The 23,614-nt window shown below is 39.4% G+C and overlaps 1 protein-coding gene across 1 annotated transcript in view; it reads right to left on the reverse strand.

The window, feature by feature from the left end:
* Positions 1-23,614, reverse strand: part of phlpp1 (PH domain and leucine rich repeat protein phosphatase 1) — a 50,880-nt gene that overhangs the window by 14,392 nt on the left and 12,874 nt on the right. Inside the window, exons 2-9 of the mRNA XM_082173922.1 lie at positions 17,160-17,356; positions 16,320-16,445; positions 12,088-12,236; positions 11,030-11,176; positions 9,067-9,294; positions 6,514-6,716; positions 5,160-5,220; positions 4,944-5,039 (exon numbers count right to left, since the gene is read on the reverse strand). Coding sequence (XP_082030048.1) covers positions 4,944-5,039; positions 5,160-5,220; positions 6,514-6,716; positions 9,067-9,294; positions 11,030-11,176; positions 12,088-12,236; positions 16,320-16,445; positions 17,160-17,356 — 1,207 coding nt within the window. The remainder of the gene's footprint in view (positions 1-4,943; positions 5,040-5,159; positions 5,221-6,513; positions 6,717-9,066; positions 9,295-11,029; positions 11,177-12,087; positions 12,237-16,319; positions 16,446-17,159; positions 17,357-23,614) is intronic.

Raw genomic sequence — 23,614 nt, forward strand, 5'->3', positions numbered from 1 at the left:
TAAAGCAACAGTAATGTTTTCAGCTAGTCAGTTTGAGATCCGTTCCATCTAAACTGATTATATCTCTTAAGCCTAGTAGTGAATGCTGAAGCGAAACAAAAACAAAGTTCTTCAGCAAAATGCATGCCATTTTGTTTTGTATTTGCTAGCTAGAGGGCCAAAAGTTATTTTGTGAACCTTTAATTGTTTATATCAATAATAGGGCCCTCTATAAATGTATTATCAAAAACGGTGGTAGTCAAATGAGTAAATAAAACTTAATTTAATCTTTTAAAATGTAATCAAATGAAATTTTAACAATTACATTTATTTTTTGTGCTGCACAACAGAGATTATAGTAGGAAGCAGACAGACTAGCTAAACCGACCGTCTGCTAGCCGTCTCACGTCACTGAGGTCAGATAAATCCATTACATAGAGGCTCTTTCACCTAGATATCATCATATAGAGACTGTGTCTGTTCCCCGAATTAGGAAATACAAAAAAACTCCCAAACCCATTTAAGGGGTGAAAATTAAATTGATGTTCAACAAATTAAAAACAGACATAATACAGATGAACAAATGATAAAGCTCGGTTTGCTGAATATTAGATCCCTTACTTCAAAAGCAAATTTTGTAAATGATATGATCACAGATCATAACCTACTGTAGATGTGCTGTGTTTGACAGAAACCTGGCTAAAACCAGACGATTACATTACTTTAAATGAGTCCACCCCCCAAAATTACTGTTATAAACATGAACCTCATCTGAAAGGCAAAGGGAGAGGTGTTGCTGTAATTTATAGTAATATTTTTAGAATTACTAAGAAGTCTAGTTTCAAATATAATTCTTTTGAAGTGTTGGTGCTTAATATATCAATATATAGTGTAAATGATAAATCACATTTGAGATTTGTGCTGGCTACTGTATACAGGCCACCAGGGCACCATACAGACTTTATCACAGAATTTGCTGATTTTCTATCAGAGTTAGTACTGGCTGCAGATAAAGTCATAATTGTTGGTGATTTTAATATACATGTAGATAACGAAAAAGAGGCATTGGGATTGGCATTTAGAGACATTCTTAACTCTATTGGAGTTATACTCGAATATTGCGTAGGCAACACGTGTCAGGACCTACTCATTGTCGTAATCATACTTCATATCAAATATTGTCACACGGAATCGATGTTGATGGAATTGAAATTCTGCAGCAGAGCGATGACTTCTCAGATCATTATCTAGTCTCATGTGTACTCCATTTAGCCAAGGCTGCAAAACAAACTCCCCGTAACAAATAAGGTAGAACTATCACTTCTGCCACTAAAGATTGCTTTATAAATAATCTTCCTGATCAGTTTCTACTCTTTGGCATACCAGATAGCTTAGAAGAACTCGATGTTGCAACAGAAACTATTGACTCTCTCTTTTCCAGCACTTTAGTCACGTTGCTCTTTTGTGCTTAAAAAAATTGAGGAAAATAGTCCAACGCCGTGGTACAACGAGCACACTCGGGCCCTCAAGAGAGCAGCCAGAAAAATGGAGCGCAACTGGAAGAAAACAAAACTAGAGGTATTTCGCATTTTGTGGAAGGAAAGTGTTATCGTATACAGAAAGGCCGTAAAAATGCTAGATCTGCTTACTTTTCGACTCTCTTAGAAGAGAACAAACACAACCCTAGGTAGTTATTTGATACAGTGGCTAGATTAATGAGAAATAAAACTTCAACTTCAGACATTTCCTAACAGCACAGCAGTAATGACTTTATGAACTTCTTTACTTGCAAGATTGATAATATCACGGAGAAAATTATAATATGCAACCGTCTACTACAGTATCGCATCAGGGAGTGCATTGTAGTCTCCCTGAGGAAAAATGTAATTCATTCGTTTCTATAGGAGAGGAAGAATTGTCTTAACTCATTAAATCATCTAAATCGACAGCATGTACGTTAGACCCTATACCGACTAAGCTACTGAAAGAAATACTTCCAGAAGTTATAGATCCGCTTCTTAATATTATTAATTTATCATTGTCATTAGGATATGTACCAATAACTTTTAAGCTGGCTGTTATTAAACCTCTTATTTAAAAAATGCAACTTGATCCTGAAGAATTAGTCAATAACAGACCGATCTAGAATCTACCTTTTCCTGTCAAAGATAGAAAAGGCGGTATCCTCACAACTATGTTCCTTTTTAAAAGGAAATGGTATCTGCAAGGATTTCCAGTCAGGATTTAGACCTCATTATAGTACTGAGACTGCTCTCATTAGAGTTACAAATGATTTTCTCTTATCATCAGATCGTGGTTTCAACACTCTCTATTAGTGTTACTTGATCTTAGTTCTGCATTTGATACTATCGACCACAACATTCTTTTGAATAGACTCGAAAATTGCGTTGGCATTAGTGGAATTGCATTAGCATGGTTCAAATCATACTTATCTGACCGCAGTAAACAAAGAGGTGTCATATCGATCACAAGTTCAGTATGGAGTACCACAAGGCTCAGTACTAGGACCATTGCTTTTCACCCTGTACATGCTACCCTTGGGAGATATCATTAGGAAGCATGGCATTCGTTTTTACTGTTGTGCTGATGATACTAAGCTCTATATTCTTTTGCACCCTGACGAAACATACAAATTCACAAAATTAATGGAATGCATAGTTAATATAAAAAATGGATGACTAGAAATTTCATACTAAATTCTGAACAAAACAACAACAACAAAAAAACAGAGGTTTTAATCATTGAACCAAAAACCTCCACACATAATAACCTAGAATACTGTCTAACAATTGATGGCTGCTCTGTCAAGTGTTCGTCGTCGGTTAGGAACCTGGGTTTGCTCTTTGATACCAATTTTTCATTTGAAAGCCACATATCTACCATCTGTAAAACCACACTTTTCCATCGTAAAAAATATATCTACAGTATATTACGACAAATGCTCTCAATGATAAATGCCGAAAAGTTAGTTCATGCGTTCAAGGTTAGATTATTGTAATGCTCTTATGGGTGGTTGCCCTGCACGCATAATAAACGAACTACAGCTGGTCCAAAATGCAGCAGCTTTCCTTACCAGAACCAGGAAGTTTGACCATATTAGCCCGGTTCTGCAGACAGTCAGTCAGTTTAAATCTAGACTAGAAACACATCTCTTTAACCTAGCATACACATAACACATTATCAGTTAAATGATTGTTAGGCTGCATAAATTAGGTCATCTGGAAACAGGAACACTTCCTATAAAACCCAATGTACTTGTTACATTGTAAGAAGAATGGCATCCACATTAATATTAGTCTGTCTGTCTCGTCCTTATCCCGAGGTTACCGTAGTCAGCCGGATCCGGTCCATATCCAGATCAGATGGTGGACCTGCACCAAGACACGACCAAAACGCAGCCCTGAATGTCAGCAGAGACCGTGTCTACTAGACAATCCCCTGTGAAGGCATGGTCGCCACGACAGCCATCGGCACAGATCCTCAGCAAAGACCACGAGAACCAGACAGGTCCTCCGCACAGACCCTATGGCCAGCTTTGGCTCCATACCGGCATGATGATTCGATCTTCAAGCAAAAGGAACTGGATGAATATTTGAATGCTACCTGTTACGTGGGAGTTTTGTTGCAGTTACCTGGTAGCTCACCTGCAATCAACCGGTTAATTGGTATCACCTGATGGGTGCCATTTTAAATCCAGGACACATGCTCATTCTCTCTCTCTCTGGTCTTGCAGCCAGCACTGCAGTAGCAGTGTTTTTATCTCTACAGTCCCCTTTTTCTTTTAGAATTCAATAAACTTTATTTTTGATAGGCAGACTTCAGTCTTTGTGTACTTTATGTTGCTTCCCTAGTGCCAGGTTTGTAACACTACTGATCCCTATCTGAATTCTGACTTGTGATGCTGCCTGAATCATAATCACACTCTGTTTGCTTCCCTGCACTGGCAAAAGTAGCCTAATGATTATGAATGTGTCGGGAAAAAATAGCAAGGAGACATTTTAATTGTTTTTTTAATAAACTAGTGTTTTCTGAGTCAGTGTTGGTGGCAAAGATGAAGATCACGATGCTGACTTGTCATCTCTGCAGTATAGTAAACGCGTGCGCGCCTATAGAGAGAAATGCACCTTTCATTTGGATTACATAATCAGAGAGTATTTGTTTTCGAATTGGTTCGTTTAAAGTAGACAAGCTTTCTATAGGCTATTTCTCATATCTGTGAGGCAAGTATCCTATACGCTGAGTTTCGGTTCATTTGTGACGTGTTCCAGTTCTTCTTGCCGGCGAAGACGGAGCATCTTTCTGCTTGTAAGTTTATTCCGTGCACTGTCAAGTGCTTCATCAGATTTGTTGTGTTGCCGGTCTTGGCAGCAATTATCTTGTCGCAAATATTTTGCGCTGTTGGCAAGCGAGCCTGGTGAAATATAGCCACACTTTTGATCTTTTCCACTTCTTTTACATCTATGGGGGTTGGGACGCTTGCACACTACAGCCTCACGTATGAGCCACGTCTCTGTGGGCTTCCACGTAACACTAGTGTTTTTCCATGATGCCTCGCCACTCATTGGCTCACTGACGTTGATGAGATTAACCCCTTAGTCATCGAAATTTGGTACCAAACAACAAGACATTTTTTGATACTCTATGGTATCGAGGCAATTGGGTTGGTGCCTAAAAAGTATAGAACACAAAACCCTGTCCTACCCAGGATTTTCTGCTTTGTGGAAATCATAGGGCCCAACATTTTTATTAAAATTATGCCGACTTTAAATGGCATGATTCTTTCCCTTAAAGTTGTTAAATTGTCATTAACTATTGGCATCAATGTTAGTGTTTGCAAAATGCCAAACTGTTGCTATGGCAATGACTATGTAAATAAGTGAGTCCATGAGTGACTGAAATGTGGCTGAACGCACAAACCACTGCAGTTTCACTCAGACACTCACCACGGAGGAAGTTCAGCGATGTTGTTGTGACTGACGTCTAGAACCTCCAGTTTCTTGCTGTCACTCAACCAATCGGGAAGAGACGTCATACAGTTCCTGTAAGAGAGCGAACACACACAGCTGATGACACACGCAAGGAAACTTCATGTCACGATGTGGGTTTGACCGCAGTGATCAGATCAGAACAAAGATACAAGTGAGAGAGATCAAACCCACCTGGAGATGTCCACGTACGTGAGGTTAGAGGCCACAGGACTCACGTCTAACTCTTGCAGCTCTGTGGAACAGATGTCGTAAGGCATCAAGCAAACGAATGGATGTTGTGTGTTAAATAGTAAAGGGATAAGTTCACCCAAAAATGAAATTTAGCCCATGATTTACTCACCCTCAAGTCATCCTAAGTGTATATGACATTCTTCTTTCAGGCGAACATAATCGGAGTTATATAAAAAAATGTCCTGGCTCTTCCAAACTTTATAATCACTGTCTCCTCTCCACCAGCAAGCTGGTGTGTGGTGGGCGTTCTGGCGCAATATGGCTGCCGTCGCATCATCCAAGTGGATGCTGCACATTGGTGGTGGTTGAGGAGATTCCCCCCTTCTATGTAAAGCGCTTTGAGTGCCGAGAAAAGCGCTATATAAATGTAATGAATTATTATTATTTATTATTATAATGGCAGTTAATTGCTGTTTCTGTTTTGAAGTCCATAAAAGTGCATCCGTCGATCATTAAACTGCATCTATACATGATAAAACTGCATCTATACATGATAAAAGTGCATCTATCCATCATAAAAGTGCATCTATCCATGATAAAAGTGCATCTATCCATGATAAAAGTGCATCTATCCATCATAAAAGTGCATCTATCCATCATAAAAGTGCATCTATCCATGATAAAAGTGCATCTATCCATGATAAAAGTGCATCTATCCATCATAAAAGGGCATCTATCCATCATAAAAGGGCATCTATCCATCATAAAAGGGCATCTATCCATGATAAAAGTGCTCCACAGGGCTCTGGGGGGTTGATAAAGGTCTTCTGAAGCGTTGCGAAAATATTCATATTTAACATGTTAACAAAGTAAAATTCTAGCTTCTGGCCAAACGCAGTCTACTTACACCTAAGAAGCAACTAACTCAACTTGTGATGTCAGAAGTAGCGTAGTGTATCATGGGGCTTAAATATCAGCAGTACGTCGCATTACTCGCGTAAGTTGCGCTCGATCCGTATGTTCGTTTGGCCGGAAGCTAGTTATTTTACTTTATTAAGTTTTAAATGTGGATATTTTTCTTACATAAACGCATCGCTTCGCTTCAGAAGGCCTTTATTAAGTTCCTTATTGAGTTTGTTTATGATGGTCGGATGCACTTCAAAACAGAAACAGCAATTCACTCCCATTATAAAGCTCGGAAGAGCCAGGACATTTATTAATATAACTCCGATTGTATTCGTCTGAAAGAAGAATGTCATATACACCTAGGATGACTTCAGGGAGAGTCATGGGTTAATTTTCATTTTTGGGGGAACTATCCCTTTAATGTGAGGTAAAATGGTGTGGGCGCTACCGTTGTTGGAGGCGTAGAGAGCCTTGAGCGCGCAGCCACGCAGACGCAGGCGAGCGATGCGGTTCCTCTGACAGTGCAGGACCTCCAGCCGCGGGAACATGGACACGTCCAGCTCAGACAGGCGGTTATCGCGCACGTCCAGCTGCGTCACGTGACGCAGAAACTCCGGCTCGTCCGGTACCACGCTGGAGATCTGGTTCAGACTGAGGAGACGGAAAAATTCACCAAAGCTATTGTTAATACATTATGCAACATGATTCAACATGATTAAAATGTTGCTGAAATATCTGTAGTACACAATCTACTACATGATTTCTGTCGTCTGATTGATAGTTCATACTGTTTTAGCAAGGAAAAGGCATTTTAGAATAAATTGTCCACTTTTAGCTTGTGGTCCACATGTCTTTTTGTTGTAAAACCTTTAATGATTTTTATAAAGTGAATGTAAGAACTTTTATATTGTTAGTAATACTTTAGCTTTACTTGATTATCTGTACATAATTTCAAACAAATCATGTTAAAATGTGAGTTCAGATATGTTCCATCAGCCTTCTGAGAAAGGTTTATTTGTTCATCTCTCATTCATCATTGTATTGCATTATATGTTGTAAAACTACAGAGCTTTGATCATAAAACCAAGCATTAAATATCATCTTCTTAAGACATATTATTGGCAGATATAGAGTAAAGAGTGCTATCTGTTATAGTGTTGATTCATTCATTCAAATAGCATATTCTTGCTCTAAATATAATTGAACTGTTTTTTTCCTCCTCAAGTATGAGCTCCATATTCTCACTAGGCTATATCATACTATATGAGCCATAAGAGCCCGGTGTAGCAAATATTATCCTCAACAAAAGCTCCTATGCAAACCTTTTTGTTTGCTATTTTAAAGGTTCAATAAACTGTTACTTCAAAAAATAGATTTTTCTGACTATTATTTCATATGTCAGGCTTTACATGGTTAACATTAGATAATCCATCAGCTAACATGAAGTAAAAATGAGCAATGATTTTTTTTCAGCATTTAATGATTTTTGTTAATGGATTTACAACTGGGCATCACACACTATTAGACTGAGAATCACACATTAGTAGACGTTCAAAACAAGCTCACGCGGAAAAATGAGGGCCTTGTTGCCAGGAGACCAATGAAAAATGAAAACAACGTGTTCTAAAATGGGCTCAAAATATCAAACATGTTTGATTTCATCCGACTGAATCACAGTCTGAACCTAAAAATAGAGTCTCTGTGCTCATCATACACTACGTGATCTTCTGTAAAATCTGTCAACTCTGACTGCCGAATATATGCAGACTGATTCTGACTGACATTGACTCGTCCAGACTGCATATCAGGGCAAAACATCTGGGTAAAAGTATTCAAGCTGGTGATTAGAGATTACAATACAGTTGCCCCATGTTTTTTCATGTTAATTCAAAGAGCATCAAAGGGACAGTTCACTCCAAAAAATTTTAATGTTCTCTCCCTCAAGTTGATCCAAACCTGTATGAGTTTCTTTGTTCTGTTGAACACAAAAGAAGATGTTTGGAAGAATGTTGGTGACCAGACCAGGGGGGGTCAATGGCTTCAATCAACTGTCTGGTCACCAGCATTCTTCCAAACATCATCTTTTGTGTTCAACAGAACAAAGAAACTCACACAGGTTTGGAACAACTTGAGGGAGAGTAACTGATGACAACATTTACATTTTTGGGGTGAACTGTCCCTCTAATCAATGTTACCAGACACAACTTTTGATTTTAAAACTGTATTAGTAGCCTAAATGTTGAAATGAACATAAACTAAGAATATTAAATGCTGAAGAATTATTGTTCATTGTTAGATAATGTTCACAAATTACAGTTGAGTTACCAATATACTGTATCTCTGATGCATTCTCACAGAGTAAAGTAGGAAAAGTAACAGTGTTTGAATGTCTAAATCAAACGTAATATGATTTCAATTCACTGTAGATTTCACAGCCACGTGAGATACCAGATGAGTACTGGCCAAAAAACGAACTCCAAAACTTGAAAGAACATTTGAATTATTACACATTAAAGTCGGCATGAAATCAAAATTGACCCTATTTACTTTGTTAGCGCATATTACTAGTCTTGTGGTGAACAATTAATCCGTGCAAGTTAATACACAGAAAAAAATTGTTTGCCGTGGTAATCTTTAATCAAAGTCTGAAAAGTTACTTCCGGGCTGAAATGTCGTCCTTTTCTGATGACGTCAGTTTGACGGCTTGGGTTGAAAACCGCTTAACCACTCCCCTCAAACCGTTAGTCTGCTATGAGCAGAGATGGAGAAGAGGAGCGCTAAAGTAAAACTCTGCCCTCTGTACAATATTCCGTTTCACTTGGAAATACGTCACAACACTGGAGAAAAGTCATTTGTAACTTCCGGTTCACGCAGACTTTAAATTCAACTAATACAGTAAATAACTGAATAGACTTGAGGCAGTGATTTCCCCACGGTTCAGTGTGAAGTGTAGGCTACTATCACAGCTAGTGTGTAGTCTGTGTGATGTGCTTGTGCTCACCGGAGGTCGACGTGCTTGAGCGTCAGCAGACGGAAGGCCTGTAGCGTCAGCACCGGCACTTTATTTCCAGCCATGCAGAGTCTCTCGACGGCGGGCAGCCGCTCCAGCACCGACGGCACCTGTGTGAACTCATTGAAGGACAAGCCCAGGTAGGCCAGCCTCTGCAGAAAGCCCAGCTCCACGGGGAGAGCGCACAGCAGGTTCCCGTCCAGGACAAACGTCTGCAGACTGACACAGAGACGGACATGAGCTCAACAACAACAGCAACTACACAGCATTTTGTTTTCTTGGTTAAGAGAAAGACATTCCATGTTTTCATTTTGCATACATTATGAGATTTGACTGTTTTCTGAACCTTCTGAATCAAGTAGTAACATTTTTACAATGTTAGATGAACATCCAACTAAAGCGCTTCAGGACAGAACGATCCATACGTTTTAGTGCTAACATTTTGAGAGCATATTATTAATAACCAGATAACCTTGAACATACATTCTATGAATGTTACTGGAAGAGCGTTTGTTCATAGCTTTGAGAGAACGTGAGCTAACGTTTCCTGTTAGCTGGGTATTACTACGCAAAGCAAGGAGGCTTTTCTGCAAGGAGGCCATCGATTATAGTTACTACAGTAAAACTCTGGAAACTCGACACTTGAGAGGCTGGATGAGCACGAGTGTGTCCAGCAGGTGGCAGTAGTGCAGTGAGTGTCACATGACTGCCTCATGACTGCCTGACTCCACATCACATCTACTGTAAGTCTGGCTGCGTTTAACTCCACTTTTAGATTTACACACACACTTCCATAAGCACTTTCCCTCGGGGGAATCCCTACTGTTCAACTTTGTGAAGGAGGGAAGCTTATTTGGACAGACCATCGACCCCTCAATTTTGGCCGAGGGAACGAGTCTACTCAACTAAACACTTCAGGCAAATCCATAGACCACAATGCACCATGATTGTGACATCACAGCAGGCCAACTTAATTTAGCCCCACCCCACACAACTCTACTGTATGATATTGGAGTTATTTTGACATTTAATCACGTTCAATACTTGTAAGCTGACTGTATTTTTTTTCACAGTTATAGTTAATTGTATTATAATTTTATTTTTTTAAATATTTTATATAAATAAATGAATACATTCATAATTAATATTTGTTTATATTTAATATTTTAACAGCCCAAGAATACATTCTGGCCTACAGAATGGTGCATTAAACAAATTCATAAGGAAAAAAACTATAAATATGAAATCAGCTCCATTGCGGATTCCAGGTGATGAAGTAGAGGGCACTCGTGCAAAGTAAGTCCTTGGTAAGCAAAACAGTCCACGTAAAATAATGTATTTTCACTGGACTGCGATCCTTAGACTTAATATTATTGGTTTATATTGTTCATAACAGTAATACAAGGAAAGTAGCAAGTTATTACATATAATATGTAACATTTTACATTTTGTTTAGACTAAACTGCACTGATGAAACAGCCACAATAAGACCAGAAGAGTGTGACTGATGCGTTACATGGGGGGAAAAAATGGTTACAGAAGTGCAAGCCAAAATTTAGACCTTGAGAGAATAACAGGTCATGAACATGTCAAAGCGAACTGGGTGTTGCGATTCTACGATGGACGCTTCGATACCATACAGCATCATCATCCACCCATTCAGTTTCTATGATGCTTGCGTTTGCTCTAGACAGAGTGTTAGTCTACTCAACTGCTTCCTCATGACTCGTAGCAACACAGCTAAAAGTATTCCTAATATGCTGGACCTTTTAGTGAAAGTAGCCAGTTGAGACAAGCCTTCACAAGAACCCGCAAGAGCTGAGTTTGTGATGTTTGTGTTTGGGGAAGTGCAACTCTCCGTTTGCAAGGACGTTTGAATGTGCTTTATTTTTGTAGTTCCGCAGAAACGACACGCTTCACCTTCAAACACATCTGTGGTGGCGGACACACTCACTTGGTCATTTTGCCCACGTCAGGATGGATGGAGGTCAGGTGGTTGCAGCTGAGGTTGACCTCCGTCAGCGTGCTAATGGAGCAGATGTGCAGCGGGAAACTTCCCAGCTGGTTATTAGAGAGATTGAGACTCCGCAAACGGGAAAATCTGCAGGAGAAGAGAGGAAATTTGGCAACTATTAACCTATAGATCTTATAGAGGAACCATGACATTTTAGCTTACTTCGTTAAATCTTCTTTCCATCCACATCATGTCCTTAATAGTTTTAGCATGTAGCATGAATGTAGCATTTAGCATGACCTCATTACATCAGTATTACATAAAATTCACACAAAAAATTAAATAAATCAAAACAAAATGTTCATGTTCTCAAGCTGATGATAGATATACTGATACTGACAGTTCTAAGAAAGTGCGTAAATCCTAAAGTGACTAAAGATCGTCCTGGCCTAATCATACAGAATCTCATCATTTACTAGATACTGGCTACAACCGTACAGTTAAACACTGTTTAATTTAAATATTTTGGCAACACAAGTTATACGTTTTGGTCAGACGGGATGCATTTCCCATTTCCAACAGTAGATGACAGTGGATTCTACCAAGTGACCAGTAAGTCATTTGATTATTATCCTCGACATGTATTCATTTAATTCACTTTAAACAATTACTTTCTGTACTTTTCATTTGATATGAGTTGCAGTGTATTTCTACAATGTCTAAATGTCTGCATTAAAATGTCAATGTTGACATTCTTGTCCAAACACCTAGGGCACAATGAATTCAGTTTTATTTCCCAAATTGCGTGTTTTCCGGATTTTAAATGGTTCTGGATTCTACTGTAATGGTTTAACTTTTTTTATTTTAATAATCCCAAAAATGTCCAATCGATTGAATTAATACAAATAATAATGGCCTATGAAATGTATGGTTTTTAGAAAGGTTCTGTTTTCTGATTTAATACAAATGTATTATTAAAAATGCTGGAATTCACCAAACTTATTCAAATGTAAAAAATTTGAGGCGGGGGAAAGCTGATCTGTGAAACACACACTGACCTCTGGAGCTGCAGCAGCGTCTGGTCAGCCGGCAGAAAGTTGTGTTTGAGGTTGAGATGCGTCAGGTCTTGACTGTACAGCAGGTTGGGCGGCAGTTTCTCTAGACTACAGCAAGACAGATCCACCGAACTGATCCTCTGAGACACCATCTGACGGACAGGCAGACAGACAGGTCATTCATCGAGGTATGGGGTCACAGCAAGGTCAACAAGGAATTGCGCATCTGTGGGCGTTTTCTGCAGGGTTATTATAGTTAACCAAAACTAGTTAATAACTAAAAACTAGTTAAAATTAACGTTAACTGAAATAAAATAAAATATAACTATAGATAATTTCAATCAAATTAGTTCTGTTAGTTGCCAAGACAGCATTTCCATTTGCATTTTGTTTAACTTCATGTAAAAATGTATATGCACCTCTTGGTGGAAATAACATTGCAACACTTATTTCCATCAAGAGGTGCATCAATATGTGGTCCAGATCTTGTGTTGTCAGTGTAAGAGTCCAGCGCTCTGTAAAGTCTCCTCCAGCACATCCCAAAGACTTGCAGTGAATTTAAGATCTGGACTCAGAAGAGCAGATTCATGTGTGAAAATTCTTCTTCATGCTCTTCACAACCATTCTTTCACAGTTTGAGCCTGATGAATCTGGACATGGTCATCCTGGAATATGGCCATGATGTGTCTTCATACATGGTTGTTTAAGAAATGAAAAGCTACACACTCCAAAGGGTTAGAAGAATTGTTGCCAAAAATGTAACATGCTAGAAACATAATAATCATTGCAATAATGATCCAGTCATACACTCTTAAGCATTTGCATATTTAAATCCAAACAGCGACTTTTTTAATTTTTGGCCGGGCAGTGTATAACATCTCACTGATACTGAAATAACACTGGTTTTCTGGTCCAGCAGGTGAACATGGTCACTTAGTAAAGTAGCAGCACACTCTCCTCAACAGACTATCATGACTTAGTGAACCAGCATTCATTAATAACACCGCACACGTCGCTCATAACATGACACGATCACATTAACACAGCAGCCTGAAACCTCTTGTGAGGTTTTTCTAATCTGAGGGTCCCGGTGGGCAGGACGGCTCTCACGGCACAAGGTTGTCTCTGGGAACGGCACAGTAAAATAGGCTGGCCAGGCTTGCCCTACTTGCGTTTGTTTAGGATGGTTCGTTCGTAGTAAAGTATGCTAAAGTAGGACTCCCAACTAGGGCTTTTCACACTCTTTCTGTGATGGAATGATGAGGTGTCATTTTCAGGGCAAATATAGCTTAGATCAGAACAATGAGGAGCTCCAGAGTATCTGCGTTTCAACTATGTAAAGAGGTGAGAAGGTGTGTGTAAACGTGCTGCAGAAGCACAGAGGTCTGAAGTCCACACACTGATTTACAGCAGGGGAACGAGTGCACTTCTGCCAGATCCAACCAGTTTATTTCTCATGAGCCCTTTACAGTATGTTCAGGGCTGAAATGAACGCACATCACTAGATAAATGTTAACGGCAAGAAAAAATTAGACTGGGCAAAGTTCACAATACTGTGAGAACCGAGTCACATCATAAATGTTTAACAAACATCCCCAGTCCATGTGTGATTCAGACATGTATGGTGATATAACGCTTAAAAAGAGGGTTGTGTTGCCAAGCTTAATGTAGTCTGTGTGAGTAAATGAGCCCTGACATTTCAATCGTTCAGTCTTCAAGTACACACAGAGTGATCTGGGAGTTGAGTACGGATCACAAGATTCTCTTGATTCATTCTGTGCTTTGCTTCAGTTGTGTTCGGGTCTCACTACATCCCCCGTTCACACTGTTAACAGAACGCAGCCCATTACAGTAAAGGGTTATTGCTCAGTCCCTCCAGGATTTTGAACAGAAACACCAAATATATAATATCAGCTATCATCTTATGTAAATTATGTATTATAACAAATGCCTTTGGAAGGTGTCAACGGCCTTGTGATTGTTGTTGTTAATCATACAACATGATCAACTCCATTAATATTTGATAACATTTAACTCAAATGTTCATTTAATCTTTAATATTTGGCCACTTCTTTACGAAGGAAATGCTACAACCACTGTAATTTCGTGAACAGGAATATGAAATCAAAACATGTGAACTCAGAGCGAGAGTTTAAACTTCTATTTTGAAATGTTTTACGTGACAAATCTGATAAAACGACATGTTGTACATGGTGTACTACTGGTGTACATTGCGTTCCCAGATGACCATTATAAGCAACTCAAACTCACAGCATATGCAGAGATGGAGTCTGAGACGCTCCACACATGTAAATAATAAAAAGATCATGTTCATGTGAGGCAGCATTTACTGTGAACGGAGCCACTCTGAAACGCACATAACCTACACACATGTAAATAAATAAAGTGCATTTCTGATGAATCTGAGCCCGTTCCTCATGAGCAATGACCTCCAGTTCAGTAATGTTCATGGGTTCGCGTGCCTCAACCGCCTTCTTCAAATCCCATCAGAGACTTGATATAGGGTTCAAGTCAGGTGACTGTGATGTCACTGTAGGATCTTCCAGGACTTCTTCTGCAAACAAGCCTTGGTGGAATTTGAGGTATGCTTGCATTGTCCTGTTGGAAGGTTCACTGACGCCCAAGCTTCAGCTTCCTCACTGACGGCATGACGTTTTCTCATAGGATTTCCTGATATACAAAAATGAATCCATCTTGCCTTCCACACGCTGCAGGTTTCCAGTGCCGAGGATGCAAAGCAGCCGCAGAGCATCACAGATCCGCCATGCTGAACTAAGAGACAGAGTTCTTTACAGCTAATGCTTCATTCTTCTTCCTCCAGAGCTGATCCATACGGTCAAAAAGTTCTGTGGCTTATTTATATGATTTTGAGCAAATTGGAGCCGACTTTTGTTGTGCTTTTGGGCCAGTAGTGGTTTCTGGCTTGGAGTTGTGGCATTGACACCGCATGCATTTAGTATGTGCCTTACTGTGCAAGCTGAAACCTCAGTGCCTGGTGCCTCCAAGTCTTGCTGCAGTTACTCAAATATTTTTCTGGTTGCAGCCGTTGATAGCTTCCTTTTGCTGCCCCATCCGGGTAGAGTAACCACTGTTCCTTAACTTAGAACTTGCAAACTATGCTTCACACTGTGTCTCTAGGAACATGTAGTGCCTTCGCTATCTTTTTGTATCCTGTTCCTTGTTTGTGAAGGGCAATCATACCTTCTCTTAACTTTTTGGACCATTCTTTTGACTAAGCCATATTTTAAACTTGCAGTCAAACGTGACACTCAACAAACCTAGCCACTTCAGATATTTTGTGTGTTCTAGCTCAAGCACACCTGGTGTAACTAATGAAGCCCTTGATTAGTCGCATCAGGTTTGCTTGAGACAGCACTTGTTTTGCAGATGTGTGCTGTCGAGAGGGATTCGATTCAGGGGATTGAATTTTGAGACTGAAGAAGTCATTAAAACTTGAATTTTCAGTTGAATTTGGGAAAACCACTTGAAACATTTGTTGTGTTGAGCTATTTCAATTACTTTAGTTTGATTTGTTCATTGCACACATCTGAAAGTCTGTAAATTTTGCCTATAAACCTGACTTGCAATGGGGGTTGAATCATTTAGATTACAACTGTATATATATATTTAATCCGCAGCGCATATATTTATTTAACTGAATCGCAGCTTTTGTGAATTCACAATAGCACTATGCTATAGTATGCTTTTAAATAGTTTTAATACATTGTGCATCCTTAGAAAACGGTCTAATAATTGGGTTCATGGATTCTCGTCTATGGAATGCGCCACTTCCGGTATTTTGCCGCTTACTCAACATGGGCAAAATGCGATCTACAACATTAGTTCCATGGTTTTTGGACATTTACCAATGATAGAAAGATTCAGGATCATGGTCTGTTTAAAAATATTGGCAAGTGAGGCAGCTCACTAGAGTTTGGATCAGCTCTAGTGTGTCAGGTCGTATTATTTCTACAAGGTGGAAGGAGGGAGGCGGTCACACACACACACACACACACACACACACACACACACACACACACACACACACACACACACACACACACACACACACACACACACACACACACACACACACACACACACACACACACACACACACACACACACACACACACACACACACACACACACACACACACACACACACACACACACACACACACACACACACACACACACACACACACACACACCTTAGCCGCCTGTCGGTGCCAGCGCAGGTGTTCAGTGAAGCTGTCGAAGCTGATATAGTAGGTCTGACTCTGAGGTCCCGCTGAGCTGAAGGCCAAACAGTGACTGTGTTTCTTCACCTCTTCCACCTGAACACAACAGAAACACACTCAAACTCACACATGAATGAAACACGCTCCCCATGCAGTGGGGTGAAAAACACATCATCTTCATCAGTGTCAGAGGTCTGTCTACATCAAGAACTCAAACTATGAGCAACAGCGGCAGTGATGCTTGATGTGGCAGACAGCATTCAATATTTAGTCTAGCGGTCTAGAACATAAATGAACACTGACAGAGTACGAGACTTTAAACGCACCTCTGTTTGTTTAGCACTTCATCAACTCTCAAAACCACCATAAAACTTTACAACTAGTGAGTTACAACCAATGTCCACTATGCTGTCCTCTCACTGAACTCTTGTTTTAAGTGTTACTCGTTGTTAAAGTAACTAGGATCTTGGGAAAGATGCTTTATAAATATAGTCTAGGGTTCAACACACACAGGCAATATAAAGTGTGAATGAACTCATATTGAAGTCACCTTAAACATCCCTTGTTTATTTTACTTATATTTATACTGTACAAGTCCCTACATAAAACATTTACATTGACTTACACCATGGTCTATGTGAACGTTCAGTTCTGATCAATCATTTTAAGTCATGCATAATGTCTGAAGAATATCAATTCTTTTTTTTACTACTCTTGTCCAGTGCACTTCAGGAGGGGTGACTGTAGGATCATTGGTTTGGGACACACATTCTGCCTAGTGAGCATATGAGATAAGCCTGGGTTCAGTACCTTTCCTCCGATCAGTGGCAGGATGTGCATCTTGCCCGTATGGCTGGCCTTCACCGAGGAGACCATGAGACAGGTGCCACATAAAATCACCTGCCGTCGACTCCAGCGGTTCACCGGTAGCTGCAGCTTTCCTTTCCGTACGTTATACGTCCCGGAGAGCTGGATGCGCTCCGAGCTCTCGATACTGTGAGGTTTTCCTGCAAAACAGAGAAAGATATGAGCCTGACTTCTCCGCTCCACTCCTGCTGTCAACATATCCGGTGCAGCTTCAGATGCACATCACATTTCACACTGAAGAATCGTTGCTCTATACAGGGAATGAACTCAATTACTATCAGTCACAATTACTATCAGTAATTTCTAGTAAAGGTCAGATTTCAGCAGTCAGACCTAGAAAATATGGAGTGACGTTCAGCAGTCAGTACTAGATGAGATAAAGTGCAGCTCATCAGTCACTACTAGTAATGAGTGGAATTAAGCAGCCAGTATATTAAGAGTCAGTACTAGTAAATATTATAATTAAGTAGGGATGTGCACGAGTACTCTTAACTCAACACAGCTATATTTATACTGTAGCACCACTAAAAACAACAATTATTAACCACGGTTCTACACACTATATCAAATATTGTCAACATTTAACACCATGTACAACATAACTAATAGAACAGACCAGACACAGCACAAATCACAATTAAAAGCCGAAGAAACAAGATAGGTTTTGAGTTTTGCTTTAAACTCCTGCAGTGCACAGGCTGTTCTAAGGTTTCGGTGCAGCAACGGCAAACGCTCGATCTCCTCTCGATTTCAGTCTCGCCCTAGGAACATTTAACAGCCTCTGGTCGGATGACCTAAGAGACCTTCCAGGATAGTGAACAGACAATAAATCGGAAATATATACGGGAGCTATTAAAAAAACTGCGACTTTAAAATCAATTCTGTAACAAATTGGGAGCCAATGCAGAGATATCAGAACAGGAGTGATGTGCTCTCGTTTACGCACACCGTCCGGTAAGGTGCCTATAGCAGCTGTACTGCAGACGGGTAAGAGATGCTTGGTTAATACCCATATAAAGGGAATTACATTAGTCAAGCCTTGTTGAAATAAAAGCATGAATCACCCTTTCAAAGTCCTCCAAAGAAAGACATGACTTTACTTTAGCTAGGACTCTGAGATGAAAAAGACTACATTACTAATCTGTTTGTCAAACTTGAGACGACTATTGAAAAACACACCCAAATTCTTCACAAGTGGTTTCACACACAGAGACAAATGGCCAAAACTTAAGCAAGGAGAGATAGCAGCTTCTGAAGATTCAAAAACTAGTCTCAGTTTAGTCTTCACTGAGGTGAAGAAGACTGAAGAAGGGACATCCAGGCCTTTGCATCCGCTAGACAAGCCAACAGAGTATCACAACCCATGATATTTGATCCCAGGGGCAAATGGATTTGGGTATCGTCAGCGTAACAGTGAAATGAGACGCCGTGTTTCTTAAAAATCGACCCATGGGGAAGCATATACAAGGAGAATAAAATCGGAGCAAGAATAGAAGCTGAAGGGACCGCACACATAAGAGGAGCTGCATCCCAAGCAAACTAACCAATATTAACAGAGAACCTTCCACTATTAAAATAGGATTGAAGCCATTTAAGAGCATTTCCCTGAAAGCCCACCCAGTGCTCCAAACGAGAGATCAGAACCAGGTCAATCGTGTCAAACGCAGAGAACACAGCAGACTTGCCAGAGTCGAGTCAGTACAATATCGTTTAAAACTTGAGGAGTGTTTTTTCCTAAAACCTGATTGGAACTTCAAAAATCTTGCTTTTATTCAGAACGCTCAGTAGTTGGTGAAACACTATTTTCTCTAAAATTGTAGATATAAAAGACATATTTGAGACTGGCCTAAAATATGTCAGAACTGACAGGTCTAAATTTGTCTTTTTGAGAAGTGGATGGACAATGGTCATGTCATCTGGTGATAGCCGTTTCAAGGCAGCTGTTCATACTCTTGAACTGTAGGTCCAATCACCTCAAAAATGTGTTTAAAAAACCATGGGGGAAGAACGTCATGGGGGGATCCAGAAGGTTTGAGCTGGCCTACAAGACCTTGTTAAGCAGGAACACTGACTTTTAGATTGGGAACTGCATTCACATGTGCAGATTCTTTGAATAATTCAGCAATGCTCCATATGGACTGAGTTTATATCTGCCATAGAGAAACAAATGTACAATATGTTAAGCATGTTCTTGACTAACTATGCAGCAACATTCCTGCTTTCGCCTCCGAGACAGAGCGAGCGAGATCTGACCCAAAAGCAGCAGTAGTACAGTATGTGGGTCAGGACCCCACGGTACGCCACATGGAGCGCTGAAGCCCACTTTACAGCGCCACCATCAGCAAAGGGTTAACATGACACCCAGGCCTATCCACACACAACAACACCTTAGATCTGCAGAAGAACATAGAAACAGACACTGATGTGCAGTAGTAGAGTAAGTGACAGTCTGCAGGAATCAGCTTCATGTTGGTGTTATTACACTCCTGTATTCATGAAGGCTTCTATTGTTGTTGTTAAAAAAATGACCAGCTACTTGATCAGATAATAATCTCACTCAAAAGCTTTAGTTACAGTGTTATCTCTAGTGACCTGTTACAGTGAAGGAAATAAGAGAATTACAGACAGAGAGAGAGAGAGAGAGAGAGAGCGAGAGAGAGCGAGCGAGCGAGCGAGAGAGAGAGAGAGAGCGAGAGAGAGCGAGAGAGAGAGCGGGAGAGAGAGAGCGCGAGAGAGTGAGAGAGAGAGAGAGAGAGTGAGAGAGCGAGCGAGAGAGCGAGCGAGAGAGAGAGACCTCACATGGATCTTAAGCATGATTTAGGCGTGTTGTCTCTTTCCATGGGCGAAAGGAAACCACAGCCCTTCCTGCTCGTCTCTGACTGACATTCACGCTGAACTAGGGTGTCACTCGTCACGGTACCAACATTTCAGCAGTCGGTCCCAGTACTAGTCACATTTCAGCTCAAATCGCAACAATTTTGGTACAGGGCAAAAACTTTTGTAATTATTTAGGCTAGTTTTTAAATTTAACTATTTGAAAATTAATTATATTAAATAAATGAAATTAGTTCATTTTTGAATGCTATTAATGATTATAAGTAAATAATACAGTAAACAGTCTTCACATTTTTCAGTTTGCATTAAAAAAGTCAAATGAAAAGTTAGTATTAAAATGAAATTACATTTTATTACATTACAGGTGTACAGGCACAACTGGCAGGTATATTACACTTTAAAGGGTTAGTTCACCAAAAAATGTATTTCTCACCCTCACGTCGTTCCAAACCTGTAAGACTTTCGTTCATCTTAGGAACACAAATGAAGATCTTTTTGATGAAATCTGAGAGCTTTCTGTCCCTCCACTGACAGCTTTGATGCTTCAACAAGTTCATAAAGAGATCGTAAAAGTAATCTATATGTATTGAGACACGATCGCTTTATATGATGAACATACTGAATTTAGGCTGAATATTTGATTTCGCTGAAGAGCTCAATAAACACCAGTAAACTAAAGAGCAGGTTTTTAACTCAACGAAACATCCTATATGAAATTAATCAGATATTTATACAAAATAAACATATTAATACAACTTAAATCTGCACAAAATGACGCAATGACATACTTTTTCTTCTTTTCAAAATGGATTTCAATCATATTTCAAGAAATTCAAAACCATCATGTTGAACATCTGAAGTGTCTCAGGTGAAGGAAACAATCCATTATTTATCAGGCTTTTATAATATAAAATTGACTTTTTGGGGCAATAAGATAACATTAAAATTGAACATGTTATCGGCCGATGCCGATATGGTTGCCGATATATCATGCATGCCTTTGGCGTGTTTGAAAGCAGATTGACCCGGTCGATGAAGTGAGTCCCACATTACAGAACTCATATGAATTTTCTGCATTGCTGACAGTGACTCACTCCAGGCCGCAGTAAACGGGACGTCCCACTCACTTGTCTCCCAGCCCTATGGATGACTCCCCGAGTTTGCCATGGCTCTGCTTTTACACGCCTCATCCTGTTTTGAGTGGTTAGGCAGATCCAGAGCTCTGGGTATCCGGCACAAAGCAGAAGAGGGTGTGTGTGTCCAGGCTATATTTGTCCACGTTCTGCTGGTGCGCTCTAATGCACCGGAGAAACCGCCTGTATGACATATTGGGGCTAGAAACTCCTGAATAATTTCTTTCAGGAGTTTAAAAGGCTCGTGACTATGAGTGACACGTTCTGGAGAGCTTCGGCTCACCAACGCAGATCAATCTAACCATTTTCAGCATTTGTCAAAGCATCTTAGAGCCGATGCCTCCATACTGTTGTTGATTCTTTGGATGAGATTTTAGATATATCATGATATTATTATCAGAGGAAGCATCATTTCAACCAAACAGTTGCTCAAGTCAATGAGATTCAGAATGCAAGTGAAACACAGTAAACTTATGATCATATTTTCACAGTCTGTCACTAAATTCGCACAATAAAAAGACAAACGCACGGCTGAGCTCATAACCAGTGGCATCAGTTAAATAAAAGTTAACGTATGGCAAATTCAGATTATGTCGTCCAATCTAACAATACCACCTGACAATATCAATTCAATTGATCCCCTTTTTTTAAAGTCATCTAAACTATTCACTGAAAGATATTTATTTTTCTGACAGTAACTTTGTTGTTGAACTTATTGCTAATTTCTTCATTTTGCACTGCAAATGTTTTCATTCACAAGAACAAAAGTTGTCAACTCTTTCTTGCTGACAATTTCCAAACTGTAAAATCTCTTAAACTCATAAATAATAGTAATAATCACACATTTCTTAAACACTATGACCTTCTCCTTCTTGCAGACTTATGTTTCCCTTGTTTACCTCTTTGTACTCATTTTCACCCTTCCCTTCCCTTTCATTTTATGTTATTTGTATTTTAAATGCAGTGCTGTTTCTTCTTTGCAATATAAAAAAAACCCTGGTAAAAATGTATTTTGATAGTCCACTAGACATTTTACTAACTATACTGTACATAACTTTGCAAATACAAGTCAACTATCAGTCATTAGAGTATTAGTAGACTGTCTGCTTAATATCCGCTAACACTTTATTCTGATGCTCCCCAGCAGACATTATACTGACGAGAAGTAACTTTGTTATGTAATGGTAAGGGTTAGTACAATAAGTACTCTAATGAGAGTTCGTGGACATGTAGTTGCAAAGTTACTTAAGTTTAGTAGAATGTCTAAAGAGGATCTTTGAAATAAAGTGTAACCAAAAAATAAAATGAAAAAGAAATCAACATCAATTTAATTAAGTGTATGAGGTCAAACCTGTTGACCAACAGCATGGAAATAACCTCAGACTAATAGGCTCTACTGATAAAAGAATGAACGAGTTGTGCTACACGAGCTTCATAATACAATCATTTATAACTCAAAGCAATTTCTACGCAGTATCAAACCCATAAAATGAATGAAAACCCCTGTAAACCAGTGATACAGCAAAATTATTAGCAAACAATGGCTTCTATTCACTTATTTTTCTGTGTACGGGATTGTCTACACAAAAATGAAATGTTGTTCAAAAGCCTTCTTTTCATTTCAGAACAGAAAAGGAGAAATAAAACATGTCCTGCTCACGCAGACAATGAATGGTGGCCTTCCTCAAAGTAAACTTTAAGAAAGTATATAATATATAATCTTATGCAACTCGGTCTGTATATTACAAGTGTTCTGAAGGCATGTGGAAGGATTTAGCAAAAAACAAAATCACAAATGTTTATTTATTCTATTCTAATTCATTCTAAAGTTAAAATCTTGACCTTGACCGTTGCACTTGTGTGTCATTCATGAGAGCACAGCAGTTTCACACCCAGTTCACTGCGACCACAAGCATGAATCAGATCACAACACAAAACACCAGGCCTATAAAACAGAGGTGAACGTCTCTGTTATGCTCCGGACAGAATGAAAGTTGTCGCGTGAACAAGGCCTTGAGCAATATATTATTAGTTCTTTGTGTTAATAATTCAAATTATTTAATTTACAACTAATTTAATCATTTAAAACAAAATAAAATCTAAAAGCATGTTGTTATGTATAATGAATTATTGGGCATTTACTGCCATACACACTGGACGGCTCATAGCCTGTAAACAGCTCTCTCTGACACACACACACACACACACACACACACACACACACACACACACACACACACTGCAACTCTCTGAATGAACCCAGCGACAGAAAGCATCACTGTTTAATTATAACATCACACGTGTGCGCAAAGGTCTCAAAGTGAATTCACATACATTATAAATCATAAACGTAAAAAAAAACATGATAAATGCTGTAACATCTAACAGGGAATGATATACTGTAGATGTGTTGACTTAAAAAGTAGGACT

Source organism: Leuciscus leuciscus (genome assembly GCF_965113295.1).
Source record: "Leuciscus leuciscus genome assembly, chromosome: 6".
Classification (NCBI taxonomy): Eukaryota; Metazoa; Chordata; class Actinopteri; order Cypriniformes; family Leuciscidae; genus Leuciscus; species Leuciscus leuciscus.